We start from the raw sequence: 26,012 nt of genomic DNA on the forward strand, positions 1-26,012 counted from the left end.
TAATCCTACGTGATATAAATAATAATAAAAATATTAGATAACTTTTGTTTCCTCGACAGTATCGGCACTCGTCGTCGACGAAAAGGTTCTCGTCTCGACGATATACGGCTCGGCTTATTACGATCTCGGCGATTTGCGCAGTTAGGCCGGGTCTGGCGATAGTGATAGCATATAGAAAAAGAAGAACACGATATATAAACAACCAAAGCGCCCAACTACGAGTACCATCGATGCTAGCTGCGTAGTACCAGCGCCATTTACCTAATCGCTACTAGTCGAAAAGTCTAGGCTGAGTCGGTGCCGGAAACGATCGCCTCCGATCGGCCTTTCAGCGAGAATGAGATCTGCGACTGTCAAAAATGTAATTTCGATACTTTCATAAATCTAACAATTTTTTTTTTTTCCGTAACAATTTTAAACCAATTTTAGAATCACATATAAATCTCGAAAATTACAAACTGTTTTTTGCGAATTATTAACAGATCGAGTTAATTTAGTCGATAGCACAGAAGTTAAGAGAAAGTAAAAAATCGATTTGCCAATTTACTCTATTTCTGTGATTGATTATATACAGTAAATTAACAGCTAAGTCATTGCACATATACCTATGATCCAATTAGTAACATAAAGAATTATCAACCTGCTATTTCACGCGATCTTCCCGCTTCTTGCAATTCAGGAAATAGAATTAGCTTGTATTCATTTTAGCTAATTAAAAATGCAAGAAGAGTAGAATTTCGTCTTTGACGGATGTCTCGGGATTAACCGAATAGCATGAAAACGAAATGTAAAAGGACGAAAATGTACAATCTCGCGAAGAGCTCGTTCATTTCCAGCTGTCGCGAGTCGCACTCGGGGATACTCTCGGCAGTCGCGATACGGAGGAGCTTCCTCCTTCCTCGCGGCCCTTCGGAGACGAGATTTTCAGCACCGGTTTCCCCATGTTGCCATTCTCGCGTTCAAATCTTCCGACTTGTTCGTCGTATATCTATCTATCCTATCTATGATACGTGTGTCCGCCGTCCGACGTCGAGACGACGACGGCGATTCGCCCAGTTGAACACAATTCGGTCGGTACTCCGTTTCTATTTTTTTTTTCTCCTTTTAATTTATTTCACAGTCTCCAACACGCGTGAGGTCGATCAACGTATCGTATACGATGCCGCTCGCTCGTCGAGCCTTTCTCTGCCTTTAGAGTCATTTCGTGACTGAAAAAAGCTTACGGATTACAAGCTTATTAAAGCCAATCGGGAAGGTACCGAGTCCTCGACCGACAACAGAGGAGACTTTTTCGATTTACTACATTGGTTCAGGCGAACTCGCGTGGACTTGTCGGCTTGCAAACGTGCGGATCTCCTTTCATATTTTAGATTATCTACATTACCTTCGATTTTGTCATTAATTAATTAATTGTTTATGATGTTTCCATCTCATATATTTTTATATATGTACGTACATATATGATATTTCAAATTGTAAAATATTAAATATTAAACAAATATAGTTTCTTCCAACGGAACAAATCGTGTCATCATTAACAACCGTTAAAATTGTGAGATTAAGAAATGTTTTATGTTAATGTAATTTTTCTGTTTCAATGTTACGTTATTTCCTATTATTTAAAAAATGCTCAGTTACGCGGGCAATAAATTTCTATAAAGGTAGACAGTGTAACATATAATTTATTTTAATAAAAATTCAGTTCCAATCACACAAGTAAGTCCACTCTAACCAGATAGATATTCTTTTTATAAATATTAATTTCCAAATACTTTTCCTATTATAATGACACACTTTTGATGATCATTTCATGGGAGTTGTATTTTTATGTAATAAAAAATTATACTTGGTACATGCTATAATTAATATTTTTCAAAAAAGAAAGCGTAACTTAAAAATAAAGTAAAGATCACTAATAATAAACACGAAATTAAGACGTGGACAAATATCAACCTTGGAATGAAACTCGAGCGAGATCAATCACGCGGAATAATCCTGGTTATCTTAAAGATATCAGAGAATAGGAACATTTTGATTAAGCATGAAATGATTTTTTTCTTTATATTGCAATACTGAACTAAAACTGTACGTAAATACAATAAATAAAATATTCATTGAATTAATGAAAATATTGGTTCAATAAATTCTTATAATGATTTACAAAACTATTACTCTAGAATTGATCGCGAGAATAAATATGTAATTATATTAACGGATCTAATTATTGTATTAACAAATTAATTGAATATTAATTAACGATCATTCGTTGGACTAAAATCTTTTTCAGTGTACACTTAAGACACGTACAATAACTGCCTCATCAATTTCAAAGGAAGATCCGCGCGTTCGCGAGGGAAGACCTTTTTTATCGAATCGACGTCGGTCACTCAATTGCGTATATGTCTCGTGTACGTGTTTGTATATTCATGTATGCTTATGTGAGTGTATCCCTATATGAATGACAGGCCAGCTCTTCGTTGATCACGAAAATCCCAACATTCGAGAATGCGCGTGAATTGAAAATAGAATTTAAAAAACGGTAACTTAGCGCGTATAACAGCTCCTTTTACTTCATTTTTTTCTCAACGTGTCTCACGTGTGTGTGTGTGTGTGTGTGTATTTAATGAGTGAGTGTGTGGATCCTGTTCGTGTACCTAATTGCACTTATTCGAAAAAACGGAACATAAGGTTGAACGCAAGATGGCGGCCGGACGGCCCTGGAACGTATATGTAGGTAATATACACCCTTGTTTAAATTTACTTTAATAAGAAACTCTATATACCGCTTTTATCTTTATCGCGTTCGCTGTTGTCGCCCCATCCCCCCCCCCTCTCCCCCGGTCAAGCGCGCTTGAACTAAATCCGTTTGTTGCTACGATAGTCTCATCTATTTTCGCTCGTGCTACTGTGCAAGTCGTAAAAACGTAACTTCATAACTTAGGCACAATTTGGAACTGTTTAGACCATTTTCACACGACCCCGTCTGCTGACGTTCGTGTGTCTGTCGAGTGTGAGGACGAGACATTCTATTTACGGTGGTAAAAATAACATATACAACATCAAAAATTACTTTAAAGTGAAAATACGTGATAATTGTTAAAATTCAATGTCTCAATCTCGATATACTTTTTCAGATTAAGTACCTGATTTTAGTACAGTGATGTTTTTATTGCTACCAAATATTTTAATAAGATTTTTTACACACTTATACTCGTATTTGAAAAATAATATATTTTACACAAAAGACATATTCTCAATACTTTTACTATTAAAATTTAAATTTCTACATAAAATCGTTGCCTCGAAAAGAAAAAAATAATTGTATTCCCGAATAAATTAGTATCTTCTTTATTGAGTTGCATTTTATTAAATTATTAACGAATTGTATATAATTAATAAAGAGCAAGCAGATAGCGAGGCCGAATAAAATTGAATCATTCATTTAAGGACGCTTCCTTAATTAAAGCGAGTCGCATGTATCTCTATGTGCTCACATTCGTGACACACGAACGTCTCTCGCTGTAACCATACCAAACGTGACAATATTGTGAGGTAGCTGACATTGAGCCGTTTCAGGGCCAATCGGACCAAATCTTCCAGTTTTCCATTATCCAGAATCGCGTTCGAATCCCATTCTACCTTCACGCGAACTGAAAGAGCGCCCGGGAGGGTCTCGATTCTCTCTTTCTCTCCTTTCCCCTCACAGAGAAGCGAAAAACGGAGATAGAGAACCGTGAGGATCCCTTCGTTCTCTCTCGTTTTGCCGATCGAGGTCCGATGAAAGCGAAAAGAGCACGTGCGCGAGAAACGTAAAGAAATGTGCTAACGAAAAACGCAAAAAACAGGAATCTTTGGACCCGACTTTCCGAGCGATGCCCGCCATCTTGGTCCCGTCTGACCACCGGTGTGGATCAACGTAATTTCGCGATCACGCTTCTTCCGTCTTCCTTCCTTCCTATTTATCTATCTATCTATCTTTCTCGCTTTTCCCTTTCACTCTTATTTTTTTTACTCTCGCTCTCTTTCTCCTCCTTCCCCCCCCCTCTCTTTCCCCTACTTACTCGTTTTGTCCCGTTAGTTCTCGGTCTGCCTTCTTACTCGTTTTTTTTACTTTGTCTTCGCACACCATAATTACAATAGTCTTTATTCTTTTTATATATATAATATATATATATATATAATATATATCCGTAATCTTATTACATATATACTAGCTGGTTACAATAATTTGTGAAAAATATACATCAAAATTTTGTTACTTTTTACATCACAGATATTTTAATATAATATATCATCTTTTAATTCTTAAAGATTTCTGTTCCTCCCCGTATATTCGACCAATCCGTCACTCGCCGGATTGTTTAGCGTATCGCCCGCGACGAAGGGAGAGACGGCAAGATGTACAAGCGCGAACGGAATGAAAAATTAAAGGATTCTTTTAAACTCTTCGATCGTAAAGAAAACAAACTTACACCTTAAGGTATGCATCTTTTATGCATGCGTTTTATTGCATCGCAGTAACACCATAATTACCGTATATTTCAAACGAAAAACTTCTAGAGTAACAAATATGTTAGAAAAAAAAAAAAAAGAAAACATAACATAACGGAAGGACATCTAAAAGACACCCTGATCTTTTAGACGCCTTTCGCATTTCTTCTAGATTTTTGCCTTTTCCTCGAATAATAATTTCGAATACGTATTTTAGAGATAACGTTACGGAAAATGTCGAATTTTCTTAGTAATTGTCTTCGGAATCGAACGAGAATTGCCATCGCACGGCGCACGAATGTAAACGCGTGCATAAAAGAAACCTTAAGCTCGACTTCTCAATAACCGAGAACAACGATACGATTTCGACTTGAGAGAAGCTTCCGTCGTGCTTCCGTCCCCCCGTCTCCCCCCCAAAAAGAAATAAAAAACGAAAAGATCGACAGTGCTTCAACAATCGCGTCTACAACGGTACATGCCTAGCCTCGAGTTCTCTCATATCCCTTTTCCCGACGATCGCGCATAGCAAATTTCTAGACAGAGAGAAACGGTGATTCCTCTGTAGATTTTACTCGAAGAAAGTCGCCAAAAAGATAGACAAATATCTCCCTCGACGTCGATAATCCCTCCCTTCCTGCGTGAAGGAACGAGACCTTCTCTCGCGTCTCGTCGCAAAATCGCACGGGTGTTCCGTAAGTATCGCGCCAATACGAGAGTCTTCGACGATGCCGCGAGAGAAAGAAGTGACGTACATGCGGGCGTCTGTAGGTATAGTCTGTTACGGCAGACACGTCGACGGAGATCATTACGCGGACGTATCGTTAATTACGTCGTCGATCGTGCTAATTGTCGCGACCTAATCGTTACCCGTCTTAAACTATACGTGGCCGAGCCTTACGCGTGTCACTCTTCGGTCCGCGTCGTCGAAAATATCGCCTCCTTGGTTGAAACGTACACGTATAGTACGTGCCTTGCATGATCAATGATTAATTTCACCAATACGTTACATTCTCCATTTTTTTTTTTTTTTCAAATTTATAACACGCAGATATAACGAATATTTTATATATTAAAAAAAATATAGTTAATCGATTTCGAAGAATTTTTAATCGTACGAACAACAAATTATTATTTTATTTCATCAAACACTAATTATACTAAACTTCTAAAGCACACGAAAGGATTCCATTATATTCCATTACTTAAATTTAATAATTCTCTCTTTTTTTTTTTAATAATGCTCCTTTTTAATTCCTTTGTTTAAATCATTCTTATTTAGTGTATTGATGTTACTCTCTCTTTTTCGTTCAATTTTTGCTCAGCTAACGAATATGTATAAGATTACAGGTACCAATTAACTAACGCATTCTATAGAGAGAAAACCATCAACAATTTGTTCGTCTGCTTCCCGAATCTGATCCAATTAGAAGTAATACGAAGAAAAGGACAGGTATCCGTAGCGATTGCAAATGTATTTTCGGCGACGCGGACGTCGGACGCGAATAATCCCGAATTGTCCCACATTTTGCTTGCGCGCTTTCTAACTTCCCTTGGTGTATCACCCTTTCTTTCGCGATAAAAAGAAATACCGAAAGAGACGGTACCGCGTTGCACCAGATGGATCGTGGAGATTTGAGATCCGATTATAGACCGCACTAAACGTCGCGACGAAACATCGTAACCGTATAATTGAATTAACGACAATCATAGTGTACGCACGTTTACTATCATCCGCACGATAAATATCATTTTGTCACATCTAACGATAAATCTTTCGATAAAAGGTATCGGGCTTTGAATGTTTCTGGGTGTATCGGTGATACGAATTTGCGGGTATATAGGTTTCTGGGTGGACTCTGGGAGGGTGATGAGAGGATAAGTGAGTTAGTGGTCAGAACAAGTGTATAAACATATTTCCCTCCTTTTCGCATAATAATGCCTAATGGTGAACGGTTTAGAAAAAGATTTCGAGGCATCGAATAGATCAGACCACACCGAGCGACTTATACACTTAATCGAAGGTGTGTCTGCGAGGAAGTGAGTGAGGAGTATAGGTGAGGAATAAAAGGGAAGAGAGACACAGGCGGTGGGGTGGGTGGTGGACAGTTAAAAAGTGAGACACAGGGCGAAGGAAGGTTTAAATTTACGTTTACACACAATCATAATTAGCTTGCATTTCGCTTTGTTGCTGTTCAGCTTGTTTTTTTTTTTTTTATAACCCTAAGGAGACCTTAACGTTTACACTCAATAACTTGTTTTCCGCATTTACGCGCGCTTTCTTTAAAGTTACATTATTCACGGTTTTTTTGCTTTAAATAGGGTAAATTTTAAGTTTAGTTCCAAAAAACACCGAGAGAGTAGCCTTGCCTATATGGTTTACTTTTTTCGTAGGTATAATTTTTTTTGCATTAATAAGGAATTTTTGCATTTTTAAAACACCGAACATACATGCCTTATACTTTATGTACAGCCTAGAGTCTTTCAGTCGTTACTTTTAAAGAGAGTCATGAGATGAGTGCGTGTGGATCATCCTTTTTTTTTTTTTATTTCTGCTGCTCCATCCTCCTCCTTTCTGTATTTATTCACGTCATTTTCCCGCAACTACGCTCGACTATGCGAGAAAAATAGGAAATCCTGGCCCGCACTACAGTACCATTTTATTTTTCTTTTCGTCGCCGTTTTCTCCCGTTCGTCTGGCCTCCGATCCTTCCTACTCTGACTTTCGTCTCTGTCAATTTCGTCTTGGTCCAAGGGTCTGCCTGCTATACTAACGAAATGACGAAATCACCATTTTAATACTAATCGCGGATCATCTCTCTGTAAAACCCAATTTTATCCAAAAGTGATGTGGTGACGCCAGTCGCGCACGTCGTTAAATTATTGAAAAAATACGAAAAAATTTTAACTCTCAATTGTACAAGTTAAATAATCTTTTTTTTTTTTATAAGAATATTTCTTCGGAAAATATATATTGATTCTAAATAAAGTTATCCATAAATTTCTGAAATTAAAAATATCTTTTTTAATTTAAGTCTAGATTACAAATACGTTTATTCTAATTAAGTTTTCACCTTCATTGAATTATCAAACACAGTTTAGACTAAAATTCACATATCCACATTTGCATTTAAAATTATTTCTTCCTTACGATAATTATCAATTAAATAAAAAAAATTCAAACTTTCATCAAAAAATTCAAAAAAATGTTCACTAAATTTGAAAATTTATCTTATGTTAATTTTCAAGTATGGTTTCTGTATGACAATCGCGAGCGTAACCAGACGTGCGTGACCGCGTAAATTCGTGGAAAATCGAATGAGAGAGAGAGAGAGAGAGAGAGTGAGACGTGTGGTCGTTCGAAACGTTGATGTTCGTCATTCGTTCGATATTCGTGTCGTCGTTACTTCAAACCGACGGCGGACAATCGAGACGCGCTCGAAATGTCTACCCCAAAATCCGTCCCGACGCGTCACGATGAGTCCTGCTGGTTCTTAATGCATGTGTATATCGCTCGCGGGAACCGCGATGTGTGATAAACGAAAACAGAGAGATTAAAACATTCCTTATAGATTTATTAAGTCTTTTCCTTTTTTTTGCGAAGAAACGATACAACACTGCCTCCGCTCGCGCTGCTGCGATCGCAGCCTCTTTTCTCATCTCTTATTTTTCTCTTCTTCTCCTCTACGCAGTAGAAAATTTGTATTCGTATCAAAAAGTGGGCGTCTCGCGCTTTAAGAAAAACACCTGCGCTTCCGGTATCGGAGAAATCGAATCGAGAGCCGGCGCGCGCACTGCAACAGTATCCTTTCCTCTTATCCCATATTTCTAATTTTGCGTTTATATCTTTCTAGCTCTACCTGAATTGGGCCGCGATTTAATTCCATAACGTGACATCAAAAGACCGCGATCTTCGTGGCCGTAATTACTCACAAAAAAGAGTACCGTTATTTCCTTCTTTAAATTCTCTACGTAAAACAGGAGATAAAAATTACACATATGAAGCCGTAATCACACTAGCGATTGCGCGATTGAGGATTATTTCTCAACCAATCGGAACAAAGCAATCGGTGACTGCTTTGCTCTGATTGGTTGAGAAATAATCCTCAATCGCGCAATCACAATCGCGCAACCGCTATAGTGTGATTACGGCTTAAGAGATCTCTAACTTGATATTATTTTATAATGCTCTATTTCCAATACTCATAATTTCTTAAAATAAAACTTTTTCATTTTCTTTTACGTGTCGAAAAGCTCGAAATACTTCATGCTTATTTAAACAATATTTTATAATTATAAAATATTATAATCTTTCACACTGTTCGTTATACACAGATCCTCCGTAAAAAAGGAATTTCATGGACAATCAAACGTAGGCATTCGTCTCGAATGTGCCAATTACATTGATCGAAAAACATTACTCGTAACTTTGTAGGCAATTCTCAACAACGAAGATCATATCTCGGTATTTTTTTTTTTCGCATTCCTTCCATTTTGCCGCATTCACGTCAAACGCTGGCCTCGAAATAACCGAGATTGTAGAAATATTGTCGCCTCGTAAAAAAGAAAAAACGCGTCAACCTGCGCGCGCCAACAAAAGCCTTGGCTCGTCCTCGCTTCGCACACGTTCGTAATGACCAAAAAATATATGTATATATAATATATTATTCCTTATATAATTATGTCTTCCTTAGTTAAGTAGTGTTTAAATAGTAGATAATAAGTTTTTTTCTTTTTTGCATTAGGTAATTTTACACTCACAGAGGAAAAAATATGCTGTCGCGTCGGCATTTTTGTTCCATCGTTTGACCTTTCGTCGTCGTCCACCGATTGATAGTGGTTGCAGTAATTAATAATCGTAATAATAATCATCAAACGGCTAACATTTTCGCGTTGCACGTGCCCACGTGTGTGTGTCGTACCGCGTTGCGACCGAGCCATCCTCTTCGCGAGATTTAACGGATTCGTGTGTGTATCAGACTTCGGGGTCAGCGCGTCTATCGTATAGAAACAGATTTTCCATCGACGCGAATACCGCGATGCGATTCGACGATATTCGAGGCGCGGAGGTGAGATCTCGGGCAACGCCGCTCTGTAAAGACACGTGCGCGCGCGCAACGCCTAAATATCTCGTTATGTTCCCCATTTTTGTATACTCGCGTATATGTACTCGTTTTGTATATTATGTGTATGGCGTGTGAGTGTCTCGAGTGGAATGCCGGGCTTGTAGAAACGCGGTCGGAATGGGTCCTTGCGTCTACTAAAGCGTGTGTGTGAATAGTCGGCACGATGAACAATGTCGTGTCCTTTATTCCTTACGTTTTCGGTATTATACTCCGGTGCGAAATGTACTTTCGCCGTAAATCGAAAAGGATTTTTTTCCTACACGCGCGCCTAATTCCAGGTTGGCCGGGGCCAGCCGGACGCGGATTCGTACGGCGGGTGTATGCTCTAACTGGCGGAATCGCAGTGGGTTTTTACGGATAGGTTGCGCTTAGCATTTATGCATCGCCACTTTTTGTTCTCCCCTTCTTGCAACTGGACTTGCCTCGCAACGTTCGAGGTTTCTTTCGATCGAAATAGAAAGGTCGTGGGGGAGCAGGTGAGGGGTAGGAGTGGGAGGGGGGACTGGCTGGCGGGTTGTGGGATAATCGAGGGTGCTATCGGCATCGACGACGATATTTGAGGATTCCCTTCGTCCCTGTGTGCTCGAATCGATCATTCGGCGCGAGGAGATTTTTTAAACATCCTCTCCTTAAATCCGTCCCTCTTGCCCGACACAGTCGAGAGATTGGGAAAAATTGTGCGAGCGCGAAGGGAAGCCCCCCGTTCGCGGTGCGCAACAACGAGAAGGCGCACGGGTTCGGTGCGTGTGAGAGATCTGGGCGGGAATGTGGGCTTACTGTATATGGATCTTTTTTCTCCATTTGTTTACTATACTCATAACTTTACTGATAACTGATACTGACTTTCGTCTACTCTACGGAGTCCTCCATGCTGAGCGCGGTGGCGCGCTGTTCCGTCGCCGCCGGCTGCTGGCTGTTAGTCGGCTCGCCGGATCTGCTGCTCGCGGTGTTGTAGCCCCTCTGCAATTGCACGACCAGCCCGCTCACGGCAGCGTATTCCTTTTGTTGTTGCTGCGGCTGAGTCTTCTGGCTCGAATGATCTACTATAAGCTTACTATCACAGGCACTTTTTTTGTCAGTTGACGCGGCGTAGAGGTTGTGTAAGTCCGGGTAGTGATTCAGCTGTGGTTGCTGCTGCTGCTGTTGCAGGTTCAGAGGCTGTTTCCGGTCGCGATCCTCTTGGCCGCCGTTGTGAACCTCGCGCTCTCTGCTGCTGCGATCGATCCTCGAGTCACGGGTGCTGTCCTCGTCCCTGCTACCCGCTCGGGAAATCGACAGAGGTGTCGGCGGTGACGTCAGCCGATCGCTGCCGTCCTCCGTGCGACCTCTCTCCGATGGTGAGGGGCTGAGGTCGACCGTGGGCACGCGCTCCGGTCTCTCTGGCACCATCCTGCCCGTTGGTCCTCGATAACTCTCGTCCTCGCTACTGTCTTGCGCCATCCGCGGCAACGGGGTCCTCCTCGAGTTTCTGCAGAGCTGATCAATCAGTGTCTTGCTACTCATCGTCTCCGGATGTTGCGACGACGACTGCTGCTGCTGGTTTCTCGCCTCCGCTATCGCCCGCTGGTCCCTTGGAACGCCTGTCTCAAGGCTCGACCTGATCAGATTGTCCAAGAAACTACCGTTCGCCCCAGGCCCATCGTAAATGCTTTCCACCATATCGCGCGGCGTTTTCGCCATCGAAGCGCTTCGAGAATTCGAAGTTCCGGCCGCGTCTGTCGTTCCGGATACGCCAACACCATCTCGGTCTCGTTGTTGATGTTGCTGCTGTACCATCGTGGCGTTTCGTTGTTGCTCCTGTAGCCCGCGCATTCTCTGCGATGCGAAATATTGTTCCGGAAGGATCGGCACGTTCGGCGCGCCACCCATAAAGGGGGAGGGCATGAACGGCGTCGGGTTCCAGAAGTTAAAGGGTCCGAATGGCAGGTGGGGCATGCCCTCCATGAACGGAGGCATTTTCAAACCATTCGGACCGGGTATACCACCGGGCGGTGTGAACGGTTTCTGCGGCTTCAGCTGCGGCTTCTTGTCGACGCCAGTAGTGCCCGGCCGCATCGCCGCGGCCGCGGCTGCCGCCGCTGCCGTCGTCGCAGTCTCCTTCGACTTGTCGTCCGGTTGCTTCTGGTCCCTGCAGAAAAAAAAGGATTCAGATTAAAATTTCTACGTCTTGATATAACGTATTCTTTATAATAATTCGCGCGACATACAGTTAAAAAATATAATTCTAAAATATCCTGAGATTTGTCACGTAGACATTGTATCGTTCACGAATAGTACCGATTACTTGTAACTTCACGTAAAGTAAAAAAAAAAGAACCAAGAAGTAAGAGAGATGAACAATTCTTTTATCAAAATAACCAAACGACTTGCCTTTTGCGCGGCCTCATGAGATGCCGCTCCTTGACTTTGTACTCAAGGGTGGAGTGCGGAACTCCGTAAAAGCTGCCAGCGCGATGCACGCTCATCTCACCGCGTTGAACTGCGCGTACCGCTTCGACGAGGCTATCCCTGTCGTAGTTTCTGTATTTTCCGCGTTTAGGTCTGGTACCTTTGCCACCAGTACCCGGTTTCGATTTGTTCGCCTCCTGCGACTGCTGCTTGGATTGCGGTTGTTGCGCTGGCGATTGCTGTTGCTGTTGTGGTGGCTGTGGAGGTGTGTATCGGCCCCTCTTGAACGGACTCGGGTCTGTTATCATAGCCTGCTGTGATGGAACCACACCGGCTGGTTGGCAACCCGGTATGCCAGTCGCACTGGGCGTTTGACCCTCTTGGAACTTGACGCTGATGCTCTTGGCGATGACGTCGCGGAAATTAACAGCCACCGCTTTGCCTACCAGCGAATTCGTGGGGCTGTTAGTGCTGGAAAACGCTGGACTAGCTCGTTCCAGGAGACCCGGACTCGAGGCGGCAGCCGCAAAGCTCTGAGCGAATGCGGCGGAAGTCGGCTCGCCGTTCTTGCTAGAACAGCCCGGCGTGCTGGCGGGCTTGTAGGACGGAATTTTCAAAATCGCTCTGCCCTGAGCGCTGTCACTGGCTTCTTCCTCGATGTTGGGATTGAAGTCATCGTTCGTCATGGGCCCGCGCTGCTGCGACTGTTGATGCGCGGCGAGGGGATGGTGCTGATGGTGATGCGGCTGTGACTGGTCACCGTTCACATTCTTGTTCAGCCTCTTGTCCTCGCTCATCAGCTTCCTCATCACTTCGGGGATGCGATAGTCCCGCGTATCCATGCCTACATCATTATTATTATATCTATAGTAGAGATTCATAAATGTCTGTCGGGGTATGATATTAGCAAATGCATGCTCGTGAAACTAATTAATAATAACAGATATCGAGAGGAAATATATCAAAGCAATTTAATTAGAAAAATTAAGATAAAAAAACTTCAAAATAAAAACTAAACATTTTGTGCTACATTTAGTGTCTTCATCAGCGATACCCAGATTAGAAATATTACAATATATGAACACGATTCAATATGCAAAAAAAATATGATTATGCTACCGCTATTTTTATAACAACTCAAGATATTTGCGAGTACGTATCAAACAGACTATACTCAGGCTTTTCAAGAAAGAAAAATACAACTAAATTCTTTACATGTAACATTCTTTAAGTCCATAATAGTGTAGTCATTATTATAATATAAACAATGAGACAATTGGTATAAATTATATATAAAGACAATATTGAATAATTTTTTCGAATAAACCTATTCGTCGTTGTAGGCGATAAATCAGTTGGAATTAAGCCGAATGGTTAAGGTAATAATTGTAAAAGATTATCAAAGTATTAAAGTCCGATCGTATGTGCAAGAAATTAATCCTTAGTTACCACATTTGCACTAGCAAATTTTCACACTTCGCAGTAACTCTTTAATTTCTTATTTTCTTAGTTTACAATTTTTTGCAATAAAATATTGTTTTTGCTTAATTTTATTATTACCAATAGATTTTTAGAAAAATTTTACCCCCGAAAATCATATGATTGTTCAATTTTGCTGAACTACTTTGCTTTTCTCATTTTAAAGTTACACGGATGAAAAACGGAAAATTCGTACCAATAATGTGGTAGTTGTGTAACCGTAACTGAAAGTGTGGTAACTGAGATTTAATAAAGACTGTAAAGTAATCGTAAATAATATGAAGATAAAATAGAAAGACTTATTTTAAAATTTGTGTAAGATAGATTATTATGAATTAATAAAATTGATAATTTATTTTTCAGGAGATCGTATGAAGGAGAATCTCCTATCTGTGTGTTTCATGGAGTGTGTTTGAGTGATAATTCTATATGTAGGACAGACGGAGAGCCAAGAGACCCTACTTAAAGTTTGTCATTAATAAGTTCGTTTGATAACTCAAATTAAAAATCGTCAATTCAGTGTCTTTCTTTAAATCTTTTAATACTATTTCTTTATTTTTTAATGTGGACCATTTCAAATATAATTTTTTTTGTAGAAATTGGAATCAAGAACGTTTACACTTTTCTGCAATCAATAGAGTTGTTGAAATTTTTTTAATAGTTCGAAATAGCTGAGTATTTTGATGGTTCCAATATTATTTTCGTGTTCTCTCATTCCTAACTGCCCTTCGTCTGTCTTACGATCGAGGTACTACTATCACCGTATAAAATCTTATGTACAAAATTATTATTAGCATAGAGAGGTTTCGCATCTTTATGTGTCCTTATTAAGTGTGTTTATTAATAATTTTATATCCAATTTATTTATTGCAGATACCGTCACCTCTGATATTACCTTTGCTGTATGAGATGACAACTAATTTTTTACCGTTGTTGAGATTTCAGTCCTTATTACTTTATAATAAATTTCGTTTTTCATTAAGATGTGTTCTTAGTTTGACATTTATTTTGTTAAGGATTGTGTTTATTTTCTCTCAACATATTAAATGAAAGTGAGAATGGGACAGTAGGATTAATCTATCAAAAATAGAACAAATAAATCTATCTATCAAATAAATTAATCTATCAACCAAACAATAAATAATGTATTATATAATATATGGCAAAGAGGATTAAAATAGAAAAATAGAAATCTGCTAGAAAGTATCCTTATAATACTAATCTATTATTATTCTATTTTTTGTAACATTTCAAGAAAGATCTAAAAATTCAATCTATGATTACGTTCATATTCTATGGCCTAATTTTAAGCAATTATGATGTCTATTAAAAATATGAAAAATATGAAAGATTTAAAGTAGTTACAAAATGTTATACTAATAATAAAAAAGTATATATCAGTATCAACCAATCATAACGTCTTTTCTCCTGCATATCGACAATGTTAGAGGATAATAACAAGTGTATAAGTATGCCATAGGTATGTTTATACATTACTTTGTTAAAGATAAAATAAAGGTGAGACTTAGTATTTTTTTTCTATATACATCTACCTATTGCCGATCCTTCAGTGGCTAAATTTATCGGGTTAGTGTAAAGAAAGATTTACATCCGAAGATATTAACATAGGTGAATTAATTGTTTCTTTATTTGAGACAGAATTGTATAAATTGAAACTATTATTAACATATAACTTTATGTGAGAAAGGCTATTCATTAAAATGTATTGTATGTAGAAATTTCAAATAATATGAAGACGTTTTAATAATAAAGATTTAATGATGACTTCAACAAATCGTGATCTTGCATTAATTTTTTTTTCTTCAGTGTTTGTCATAATTTTAAATATAAATGTGAGCTATTCAAATTAAATCGCAGTCGTCTTCACAGGCAGAGAAATATCGGCGAACTGATTAACTAGGGCCTGGCTTCTATCGATTTCAGAAGTCCTATTGTAGCGTAATACACTTTTCGGCTTTCCTCTCTTGACGCAGATTGGTTAGTCAGTCAATGGACAAAATAAACTAACACTTATTAGAAATGACCCAAATGCCGAATATCAATACACTACATTATTTTAAAACAAGTTAATTTTATGTTACTACATAAATAAATGTAAAAAAATTACTTTAAATTTTAAAAACATGAAACTTATTAAGAATTTAATTGTAATTTTGATAGACAATCAAAATTGCAATTCTTTGATAAAAATAAAGAATAACTTTAACTATTGAAACAGCTTTCGAGCTATTTGCGATATAATTTTGTAATATCAAAGAATTTTTAGATGAATTAATTTTACCTAATGGTGCAGCGGCAGCCAACATCTTCTGAATATAAGGACCGATGTTCGCGTGTTCCAATCCGGGCCATTCAGCTCCTGTCTCATGTCCTCGTTGCAACAAGTTTCTGAGGGAATCACCACCAGTCCCTTCGAGTGTAGAAAACCTTACGAGATCCTCCAATGACAGCAAAGGCTTCAACAGGGCCTTCTCGACTTCCTTCTCCTCTTCCGCACCGGATAATTCTTTGTCATCCGCCTGTTAAAAAAATTTTTTTCTAGCGTTTTCTGCATATTTTTATGTATAGAAGAACATTTTTTAATTGCAATTATAGTCAAGTTGTCCTCTCGAGGAAAATAAAAGTAGAAGCTTCCACCCCGTCTCGCGAAGACGCGAGTAGAAGCATTGCTCTTCTTATTATCGATAGTCATTAAACAACCATTTCGTTCATTAAACGTCATATTGCTCGTAAATATGACAACTTCTTGTTTGAGAGTGCTTCATCGAGAGGCGTGTGTCTGCAGTGAACGTGTCTTTGTATTATGTGTAGGTGTCAATTGTCCATGTAAATATATACAAAGTGTTTCCTGTAAAGTGACCGCATTGCATGTTTTAAAAAAATATTAAAATGAAGAAGAATGTAATACTGGAAAAGTTGCTTTGAAGCTTTGAAGTACGTTGCACAGACAGATTGTATGTAAAAGAAATCACATGCGCCAGCTTTAATTTTTTTAAGAATCTTGAAAATTACGCTTTAAAGCTTTTTTATAAATTTTAACATTTAACCTTTCTTATAAAAAAAAAAACCAAAACCGATCATTCTTTACACAAAAAACAATATTGAAGATATCCTTTATTTTTCTTTCTTCATCCTTCAATACTTAATATAAGATATTCAATCAAGTCACTTTACACAAACCACTCGGTACACGTCGGTCTCCATCAAATGTAAAATAGTCAAGCACCATGCAGGAGAGCTGCTAATCAGTAAGTGGTATTTTCCAAAGCAGTGGCAAGTGTTTTACGGAAAAAAAATGCTCTCGATGCTCTCAACAGTCAGCTGGTAGATGATAATTGCGGCTATTATACATTTTCCCCTTCTAGTCCTCAATAGAAGGAAAAGAGGGCAGAAATTCATGTAGAGAAAAGCTTATCTTCGGCGTGCATTTCGACGAGAGATACGCCGGAATTCAAGTGCAAAGATACCACTCGGGACTCGTTTAAAGCGCATGCATTGCACTAAAAGTGAAGCAACAGTCTTCTACGATGGGGTTGCTATGTATATAAACGCGCGGTACGCGATCGCACAAAATGCAAGCACGAAAAATGACTTTAACCGTTCTCATGCATACACCGTGCTCGCAAGCTCGGCAAGTTGTACTGTAAAATAACGCCTCTTAGTGTTTTCATGCTAAAGAAAAGTTTAGTTGGCAGACGATTTTAAGTAGCAACTATTACAACCAACAGACCGTGCGATACAGTTATTATTTTTAGAAAAAAAAGTACAATGCGATTAAATGCAATGCAAGATATTTTTTCAATTAAGGAGACGATTCGTATTACGCAGCAAACGCCTCAAATTTAACTTCACAAAATTTTATGATGTTTTTTTCAATCTTACCCAATGTTTTTTTGCAATGAAAATATTATTCTATGGTCTAAATAGTCTAAATATCTTTTTATATACTTTTCTGATATAAACCAAAAGTTTTTACACATTTTAATGTCCTCGGCATCTTCGATTACTTAATTACGATCAATTCCCGTCTCACACATGCTAAAGAAAATTAATCGTAATCAAATCGAGAATCGAAAATTGGCAAAAAATACTATCAGATGACGAGGATTAAATCGAGCTATCACGTTTCGCGTTTAATCTACCGTAATCTTCAATCGCGCGACGGATTGTGATTTGTCCATTTCAAAACAATTATTTGATTGGACGTCTCTGTGCGGAAGATTGTACGCGCGACACACATCGAGGATGCAGAATGTCGAGGTCCAGAAGCGTACATTTACGAATTCCGTGACGCGACTATAAACACCCTTAAGAAAGAAAGATCGAGCTCGGACAATTTTTTCTTTCGTCTCAACACAACCTTCCCAAAAACTTACCTCGAATCTTGCAACCTCGCGGACACCAAGTTGCCGTGTGTTAAACTACAAATAGTGAGATAAAAAAAGTTAAACAGCCCATGCAAAAAACACTGGACACTACGGAGCATCACGGCGACCGATGCGGAGCTGCGTAGACCATCGTCTCTTTCCTTCAGCATATAAGACCACTGAACAAGCACACAGTGCCGTCACATTCTTCTATTAGGTCGACATTTAATTGGTCAGTATTGTACAATATTAAAAAAGAATATTCTCTCTTCTCTATCTGTTATTCTTTTTTTTGCAAAAATTATTTGTAAATTTCTCCGAAAGCATAAAAGCCAAAGTAAATAGATAAAGTGATTAGAAAAATACATATAAAATTCATTATCTATATTTAATATTGAAACTTGATTTAATAATCTTTATCGATAATAAAAGTGTAACATTACTTTATATATAAATGCAAAGTTTAGCAGAAATTTGATCGATGTAATTAAAATCCAATGAAGCTATTTTTAAACTACATCAAATTACAGACATTGCTGGTCGACCGAATATGAATTAGGCGACTATAAGCGTATCATTTAGCGATACAAGACACTCGGTCCACGCGAGATCCACGATCGCCGTGCCAGAGGTATGTTTTGGGGAAGCTTCATTCGTTCTTCCTAACCAAAACCACACTTAGATACAAATGAACGGTATATATTCGCGAATTTTCCCGACAAGATTTCCCTCGTGCATCGTTCGGTTTCCCGCCCCCTTCCACGTTCCTGTGCATGGTAATCGGCCTATTTTGCCGCGTGAATCATGAAGACTTATTACTCGCACGCGGACGATTTAAGTCGTAAGACATCGTATACGATCTCTCGAGTACCCGACAATAATCTATAATCTATAACGTTGATGACTGACTTTGGAAATTACCGTGATTATAATTTTATACTGAGAAAATTATCTATAAGATAACATTTCTCTATATATCGTTTATCTTTTTAATTGATATCTTTGAGAATATTTTTCTTTGACATACGATACATATCGTGCAAATTTATATAAAACATAACTGATAGATATTTATAATCATTATCGTAACGTATCTAACGACAAAAAATAGTTATAAGTTTCCTTTATAAAATCGTTAATCAATCTGATATCAATTTTTTCAACAAAAATCTAATCAGATACTACCTATCTCTATTAGCCTCTTACATATCTTTTCATTTTTGGTGCTATATAATAATTAACGTACAAATATTAACATCTCTTTCAAAATACAATACATCAGATGAAATGCTTGATTTACATCTTCTCGACTTTTATAACATTTGTCTTGTAATTTATCGCCAATATGAATCCAATATGAAATTTGTAAATCAAAATAATCTATATAATTAAACAGCTATGTTAGAGATCATTAGGCACTCGCAGTAAATCGCGGAGTACACGGCGGAATCAACATCGATATTCCGCGTTATTTGAAACGAGTCAATGCAACAACTCCGAAGTCATTTTGTCGCGCTATCGATTCATTTCCGGATGAGAAACATCGGACATCGATAACGGAAACTGCGGAGGATAAAAGAAGACACACGATACAGCATCTTCGCGCATCGCTTCGGTTCGTCACATCATTCCCTCACGAGAATCCCCAGTCGCTGTCTATGCCAATTTGCATCCTCGGCTTTTCTACTCGACACGCGTGAAAGACCGACGAGACTTGGGCACGTGTCAGCGGCACGTTTCCACTCCCTGCCCTCTGCATCTCGACCACTCTCGCACTTCTCTTTCTTTCCTTCCTTCCTTCTTTCTTTCTCTTTCCGTCTCTCTTTCTCTCTCTCTCTCTAGACCTCTAACTATCTTCCGTTGTCTGTCCCCAAAACCTACCTCGTCCACTTGCGGGGGCGGAGTGGTCGCGGAGGCGTTTTGGGTCGTATTTGGTGGTGTTGTAGTAGTAGTAGTAGTAGTAGTGGTGGTGGTGGTGGTGGTGGTGATGGTGGTGGTGGTGGTGGCTGGGGCGCCGGGCTCGTGAGGGTGTGAATGGGTGCTAGTCAGGGACGCGTCCCTTTCGCGTTCCATCGCGAGCTTGTAGACCTTGTTGCGCAGAGTGCTACGCGGTATCCCGTAGATCACCGCTGCCCTCCGCGTGCCAAGCTTGCCGCTCTGGATGTCCCTGAGGGCGGCCTGCAGCTCCTCCTCGGTGTAAGTCCTCCTGCCGCCCCCGGCACCCACCACTGGAACACCACCTGCCGCAGCCGCCGCCGCCGCCGCTGCCGCCGCGGTCACAACCGGTCCGGTCATTCGCGGTTTCGCGCGGTAACACGAGCTGAAACAGCATTAATCAACGTTATATCGAGGCCAGCTGATGGTGTTTTTACCTGCAACGTTGGCAACCGCTCGAAACGTAATTTCGGGATAGCCCGGATAGCAATAGGTATATGGAAATGAGCGGCGAATGAACGCTTGGTGAGTCGAGTTTGCAATATCGCGTCTCTCTAGAACCTTCATCGTGTACTACAAATGTCTATATAAAGTATTGAGAGATGTCACGTAACGGAAACAATTCGTTGGAATTCACATTGCTTGTCAATTACATACATTTCATCGTATATAGGAAAACTTATTTTTGCGCCGCTCGAGTTTTCCATTCCGCTGCCTCGACTTTTAAGATAGCTTCTATAACTATCCCTCAGTTATCATAACAGAGATCTCGTTTATTCCGTCATGTAGAGTAAAGTCAAAGAAATTTAATTAACTTTAGTTTCCAAAACTGCGCATGTAAACAGAGGAAGAAGGAATAAATTTTAAAAAATAGTATCGCCTGGAGAAAAATCAATATCGCATAAAATAATTTACTTCACTGTTCTTCCGATTTCCTTTTATCGGCAGAAAATACAACAAGACGTATTTCGCTGAATATTATATTTCCCATTTGTATTCTCTTTAGAAATTTTATGAAAGAATTGTGGACCCAGTTGAGTCATATAGTTTGAATATGAAACACTTAAACAGCAAATAACAAACACTGTAAACAAGCAAGTAGCCAAGAGACTGCGTGGAGTTCGATAATCGATCGGCCAATGGACACGTTCGATATTCACTCGAGCTTCGTGTATATGTAACAAAGTCAGATTATTCGCCGTTTCTCGTAATGTAGGCTCACGTGTAATCCACGTTTCCTAGAAGCTAACTAACTCGAGAAGCGGCCCGCGTCAAATGGCCACGTGGCCATCCCGACGCTTGCACGTGTTTGGCGTCGTGCCAATGGCGAATTGCGAATCCGTACAGCTTTGATCCTGGCTTCGAGCCATGCAAATTAAGTTTTTCAAACGAGCAAGCTGAAAAACGCGTTAACTCGGCAATTTCTCGTATTGCGTATAATCGATTCTCGCCAGAAAAAGTGACCATTTATGCTTCTTTAAACGTATTTACATAGATATTATTTCGCAGCACGACCGTATAAACAAGATTTATTTGTGATAAGATGAAAATTAAAACACCGGTTAAATTGCCAGAAGGCACAAATCGTATATGAATATATTTATTACGTGTGTTTTTTTCTTTTTAATGATATCATAAATCATCGCCATTTCCTGTAATACACTTAATGTTCGCATTTTTTGCATTACAATTATTCTAAAATGTTAGGTGTGTGCAAATTAGTTGTTTGTGTTCAAAAATGAATTTATTTCCAAACAAAATGAATGAACTGATTAATTAAAGACTTTTTCCCATCTCTCAGGCAATTTTCGAATTCCATCTCGAAAAAAGGACTCGTCTTTGGAGGCGATCATCTTTTCGAAAACGGACCGAACTAATTTGTACTCCCAATATCTATGACGTAAAACATTCATTGTAGTGTCAACTTTCTTTTTTGAATAAAAATAAATCTTATTTTATCATACAACAAAGAAAAAAGTAAACAAAATAATTACACAATACTAATTCAGAATGCATCAATGAATGATTCAACTTAATAAAACTCAAAACGATAATAATAATAATAAAGACTCCTTATAATAAAATAATATAGTATACAGTTTCAATAAGGCTTAATAGGCGCGGTAAAAATTCAGATATTCGTAATCTTTATTATTAAACATTTTTATAAAAAGATATTAACGCGCAATTTTCTTACCGCGCCGACTCCTATCAAGCCTTATTGAAACTGTATATATTAATGAAACTCGAAAAAAAGACAATGTATTGTAAAACAATTTATAAAAGGCAATAAAAACTTTCCTCTTAGCTATTTTTATGTAACAATAATTTTATAAATGTTATTCACACCTAATCGAACCTCGCGCGCGCGCGTGCTAAATACGCGACGGAATTTCAGGCGCGAAAACGTCCAGTAATATTTCGCGCTCGCATAAAAAAAACGCAGCGTGGTACGAAAGTGATGGATATCGGGTCGGTGTAATTTGTCACGGAGCGCAACGATAAGATTAGGCGTAAGAAATCATCGCGGGCTTCGCGCTCCCCTTTCGCCGTCCCACCCCCGCTTGCACCGTAGAGTCCTCCTTTGCGAGTTCGTCGACCTGCGCCGCTGATAAAAGTGCATTTCGTCCGACGCCGGCTCGCCGGATAGGTCCCGCTACGTCAGTATAGTCATCGACCGGCGCTGATTTATCTGCAATTTTTGTTTGTTGGCTCGTCTGCGGTTTTACGCGACGATACGCGCCACGTTCAACGCCGTCGGAAACTCGGTCGGTCTGCGTTCTATACGTGCGTTTTCAGGTTCAACGTTCCGCAAGTAATGTCGTCGCATATAATTTCGAAGAGAACGGTATTCGCATCCGTCAAATAAAACGACGTGTATCTAACCGCGAGGAATTTAAACTTCATCATCGGCTACACATTTCCGTAAAAACATTCGTGTTTTTTATCCGCGCGCGCCGCGGCGCATCGGACTCCTTGTCGCACACCTCCGCGAAAGACCGTATCGCGCGTTATACTTTCGATGTGATATAGTAATTTGTGTCAAGAACGAATTCCTTAACTCAAGTAACAGATTTATTTCTGAGCAACAATGCAGAATTCCCCAAACGCACGAGAGATCTTTAGCAAAGCTGCTAAAAACAAACACTAAAACAGACATCTTCAACGTGAACATATTCACAGATGCCGGAAACCAAGGTTTCACGATCAAACTGCACGGTTCAGTTTGGTAAATTCTGGCATAAATCACAAGGCTCACGCAATCGCGAACCAGATAGTCGTAATCTTGTCCTTCGCAGCGGCGTCAATATCTCTTTGGCCAGCGAACCTTCTCCAAAGCCTTCTACGAACCGGTTTTACTTCAGTACCCGGTGTCTGGTTTTATTGCAGCTCGCCTATTTTTCCAGTATCGCGGACGCGCGTAAGTGCGAACTATATACGTCTAATTTCGTTTCTTCGTGGCTACCTGCCATGAGAAGACACGTTCTTGAATCTAACCAATCGACTCGTATTTCTCATATTATACCTCTAAGAAATTTACACTATTAATAAAATATTAGAAATGCATCGGATCGTAAAATTATCGGATATTGGATATCCGAGAAGGCAATCTTTCAAGTCGGATATCCGCGGATAAAAGTTCACGTTGTTTGCGTCAAATGCAATCAAATTTTGCATCAATGACGCAAACTTTCAATATAAAATTTCAACCAGATATATTTCCGAATACTAACGGTATGCGACTGTCCGACCGGATCACAAAGAAGTACCGGATAATATCGAACAGATATTTACCGGATATCCGGTGCATCCCTAATTGTTTTACTTTAAAATATAGAATAAAAGTATGGAATATTAATTAAGATTAGTATATACAATACAATTAAAAAAATGTTTGCAATAAAATATTTTAAATGGTTACAACATATATAATAATAATAATAGCTTTTTGGTTTAATACAATGTGTTAACGCAACAAATTTTGATTTAGCTTCTTACATGGATGAAACGAATGTGATGAAATAACATGAAAAAAATTAAAACAAAAATCGCGTCATATTAGTGTAAATGACAGTGCTTAAAGAAAAGTATAAAATTAGTCGAACTAGTCTAATTACGCAATGTCCGTTTATAGACGACGCTAAGTACCTTGAGGCTTGTCTACTTTGTAGCACCAAAGTAGAAAAACTTAACGTGCCTATCGCATGAATTTAATAGGCATTACACTATGGGTGCATTAACGATCTAACAACCCACGCAATTCTCGCGTTATTTGAAATTTCGTACATTTATTACAGTATTTAAAAAAAGAATAAAAATCTTCTATGATTAACATGTCCAAAGTATATCGAGTTTAAAATGTGGATTTTTCCAATAAATTATGTTATAATGCGAGTCGGTAAATATACATGGAAAGAACGGTTTTAATGAAGTATCTAAAAATTAGCTGAATACAGATCTGAAAATAATTTTGTTTAGACCGTTAAAATAATTGTGTAGTAAAAGTATAAAATATTTTGTAAACTATTTCGTTTCTTATATCTGTACCTTCGTACTTTTATATGCAGAATTGTTAGAAGGTTCATATTATGTAAAAAAATTCATGTAATTCCATCTTTAAAAAATGGAGGTGATTTTCATATTTTTTTGATGCGTCCACCTAGACAAAAAACATAACCAAAACACATCCTCCTCGAAACTATTTCATTTTCATCTGAAACATTTTTTCACATCATCAAAAACAAACGTGATATTTAGGTGACCTGTTTTAAATGCCTCAATAGAAGGTACGAATAAAATTTCCTCCTTAATACATCTATTGAATTGCATGTAATATATCTTGATTACCAATTTGTGAGTCGAAGGATGCTACACGTTACTACTTTTTTCATCTTCGGATGCTATATGTGACTTTACTTTTATCGAAAATTGATGAATTTGTGTTTTTTGTTTTACAATATAATTTTGGAATATATTTAAGTCTCTCTTCAGAAAAATATAATTAATTATTTTAAAATTGTCTCTTTCGTCACATTTATGAACACTATAAATTGCTGTATATTTTTAATACGATATAATATCAAACGCCTCGGTAGTCTAAATAAGGCTTGAGACTCGCACGGAATGCAAGATATCCGGATTCGACTCCCGGACGAGGTAATATTTTTCGCAATGAAAAATTAATTATTTACAAATTTTAATATGTCATTAAATATTATTATGATTAATCTAAAATAAGCAAAGAACAAAAAAATTGTTAAATTGTTAATCTATTTAACTCGTGATATTACTGCAGTAGAGTTGCGTTTTAAATCTGAAAAATTGTTTTATCGGTTCATTGGTTTTAATGCAATATAATTGTAATTTATATCCTTAGATTTGTTAAACTAAATATTGAAATACACACATAAAAATTAAAACGTTGACACGCTAGTTTTAAATTAGGTTTAATTTCGACTCGACGATTTCGTTGGCGGTCCTATCTTATCGCTAATTACGCGCAGTCGTATATACATATATGCGTTGGCGCGAACTTCTCTCTCGCCAAGACCTCTTTCTTTTCTCTTCCCCTTCGAACTTTCTTCCCTCTTCTCTCACTCGGTTCCTATCTTACTCTCTTCACTTCTTCGCTCTCTCTTTTGCACATTCCAGTCTCCCCTTTACGTTCCTTCATTGCGCTCCGCGACATACACGAGGTACTCTGCATCTTCGATATGTCAGGAGGTGCAGATTACGGTGGACTAATAATAGACGATGATAAAAATTTGACGCGCAAAATGTTCCGCGGGGGAAAACAGCGAAAACATGAGAGCAATGTACTCCAATGATCTGACATATTCAATTCGCTCGAGCTACCGATCGTTTTCATTTTTCACGAATCGTGCGATAAAGATAAAAATTGTTATTGTGATTGCCAGAAAAGATCTTGCTTATTCAAGATAAAAATTTAATTTTTGCCAATCGATGTAATATATTTTGTATTTTTCCAAAAATTTAATAATGATCAGAAAAAATTGGAAAAATTTTAATTTTTCAAAATAAAATTCAAATTTTACTGAAATTGATATTCATCTATTACTAGGATTTCCTAAATTTTGATCTAAGTTGTACAAAACTACATATATAAATATCATATATTTTCATAGTCTCTTTCGTACTGTCTTCGCGATAGGAAAAGGAAATAAAATATGTATAAAACTTTTCCCTT

The 26,012-nt window shown here is 38.5% G+C and overlaps 1 protein-coding gene across 1 annotated transcript in view; it reads right to left on the reverse strand.

Moving 5' to 3' along the window:
- Window positions 1–8,681: 8,681 nt before the first annotated feature.
- The window catches only part of Eip93F (Ecdysone-induced protein 93F), a 47,866-nt gene continuing 30,535 nt past the window's right edge, over window positions 8,682–26,012 (reverse strand). The window contains exons 6-9 of the mRNA XM_018542202.1: window positions 19,751–20,189; window positions 15,784–16,021; window positions 11,985–12,846; window positions 8,682–11,742 (exon numbers count right to left, since the gene is read on the reverse strand). Coding sequence (XP_018397704.1) covers window positions 10,464–11,742; window positions 11,985–12,846; window positions 15,784–16,021; window positions 19,751–20,189 — 2,818 coding nt within the window. The 3' untranslated portion in view covers window positions 8,682–10,463. The remainder of the gene's footprint in view (window positions 11,743–11,984; window positions 12,847–15,783; window positions 16,022–19,750; window positions 20,190–26,012) is intronic.

Source organism: Cyphomyrmex costatus, unplaced genomic scaffold, assembly GCF_001594065.2.
Source record: "Cyphomyrmex costatus isolate MS0001 unplaced genomic scaffold, Ccosl1.0 scaffold309, whole genome shotgun sequence".
Lineage (NCBI taxonomy): Eukaryota > Metazoa > Arthropoda > Insecta > Hymenoptera > Formicidae > Cyphomyrmex > Cyphomyrmex costatus.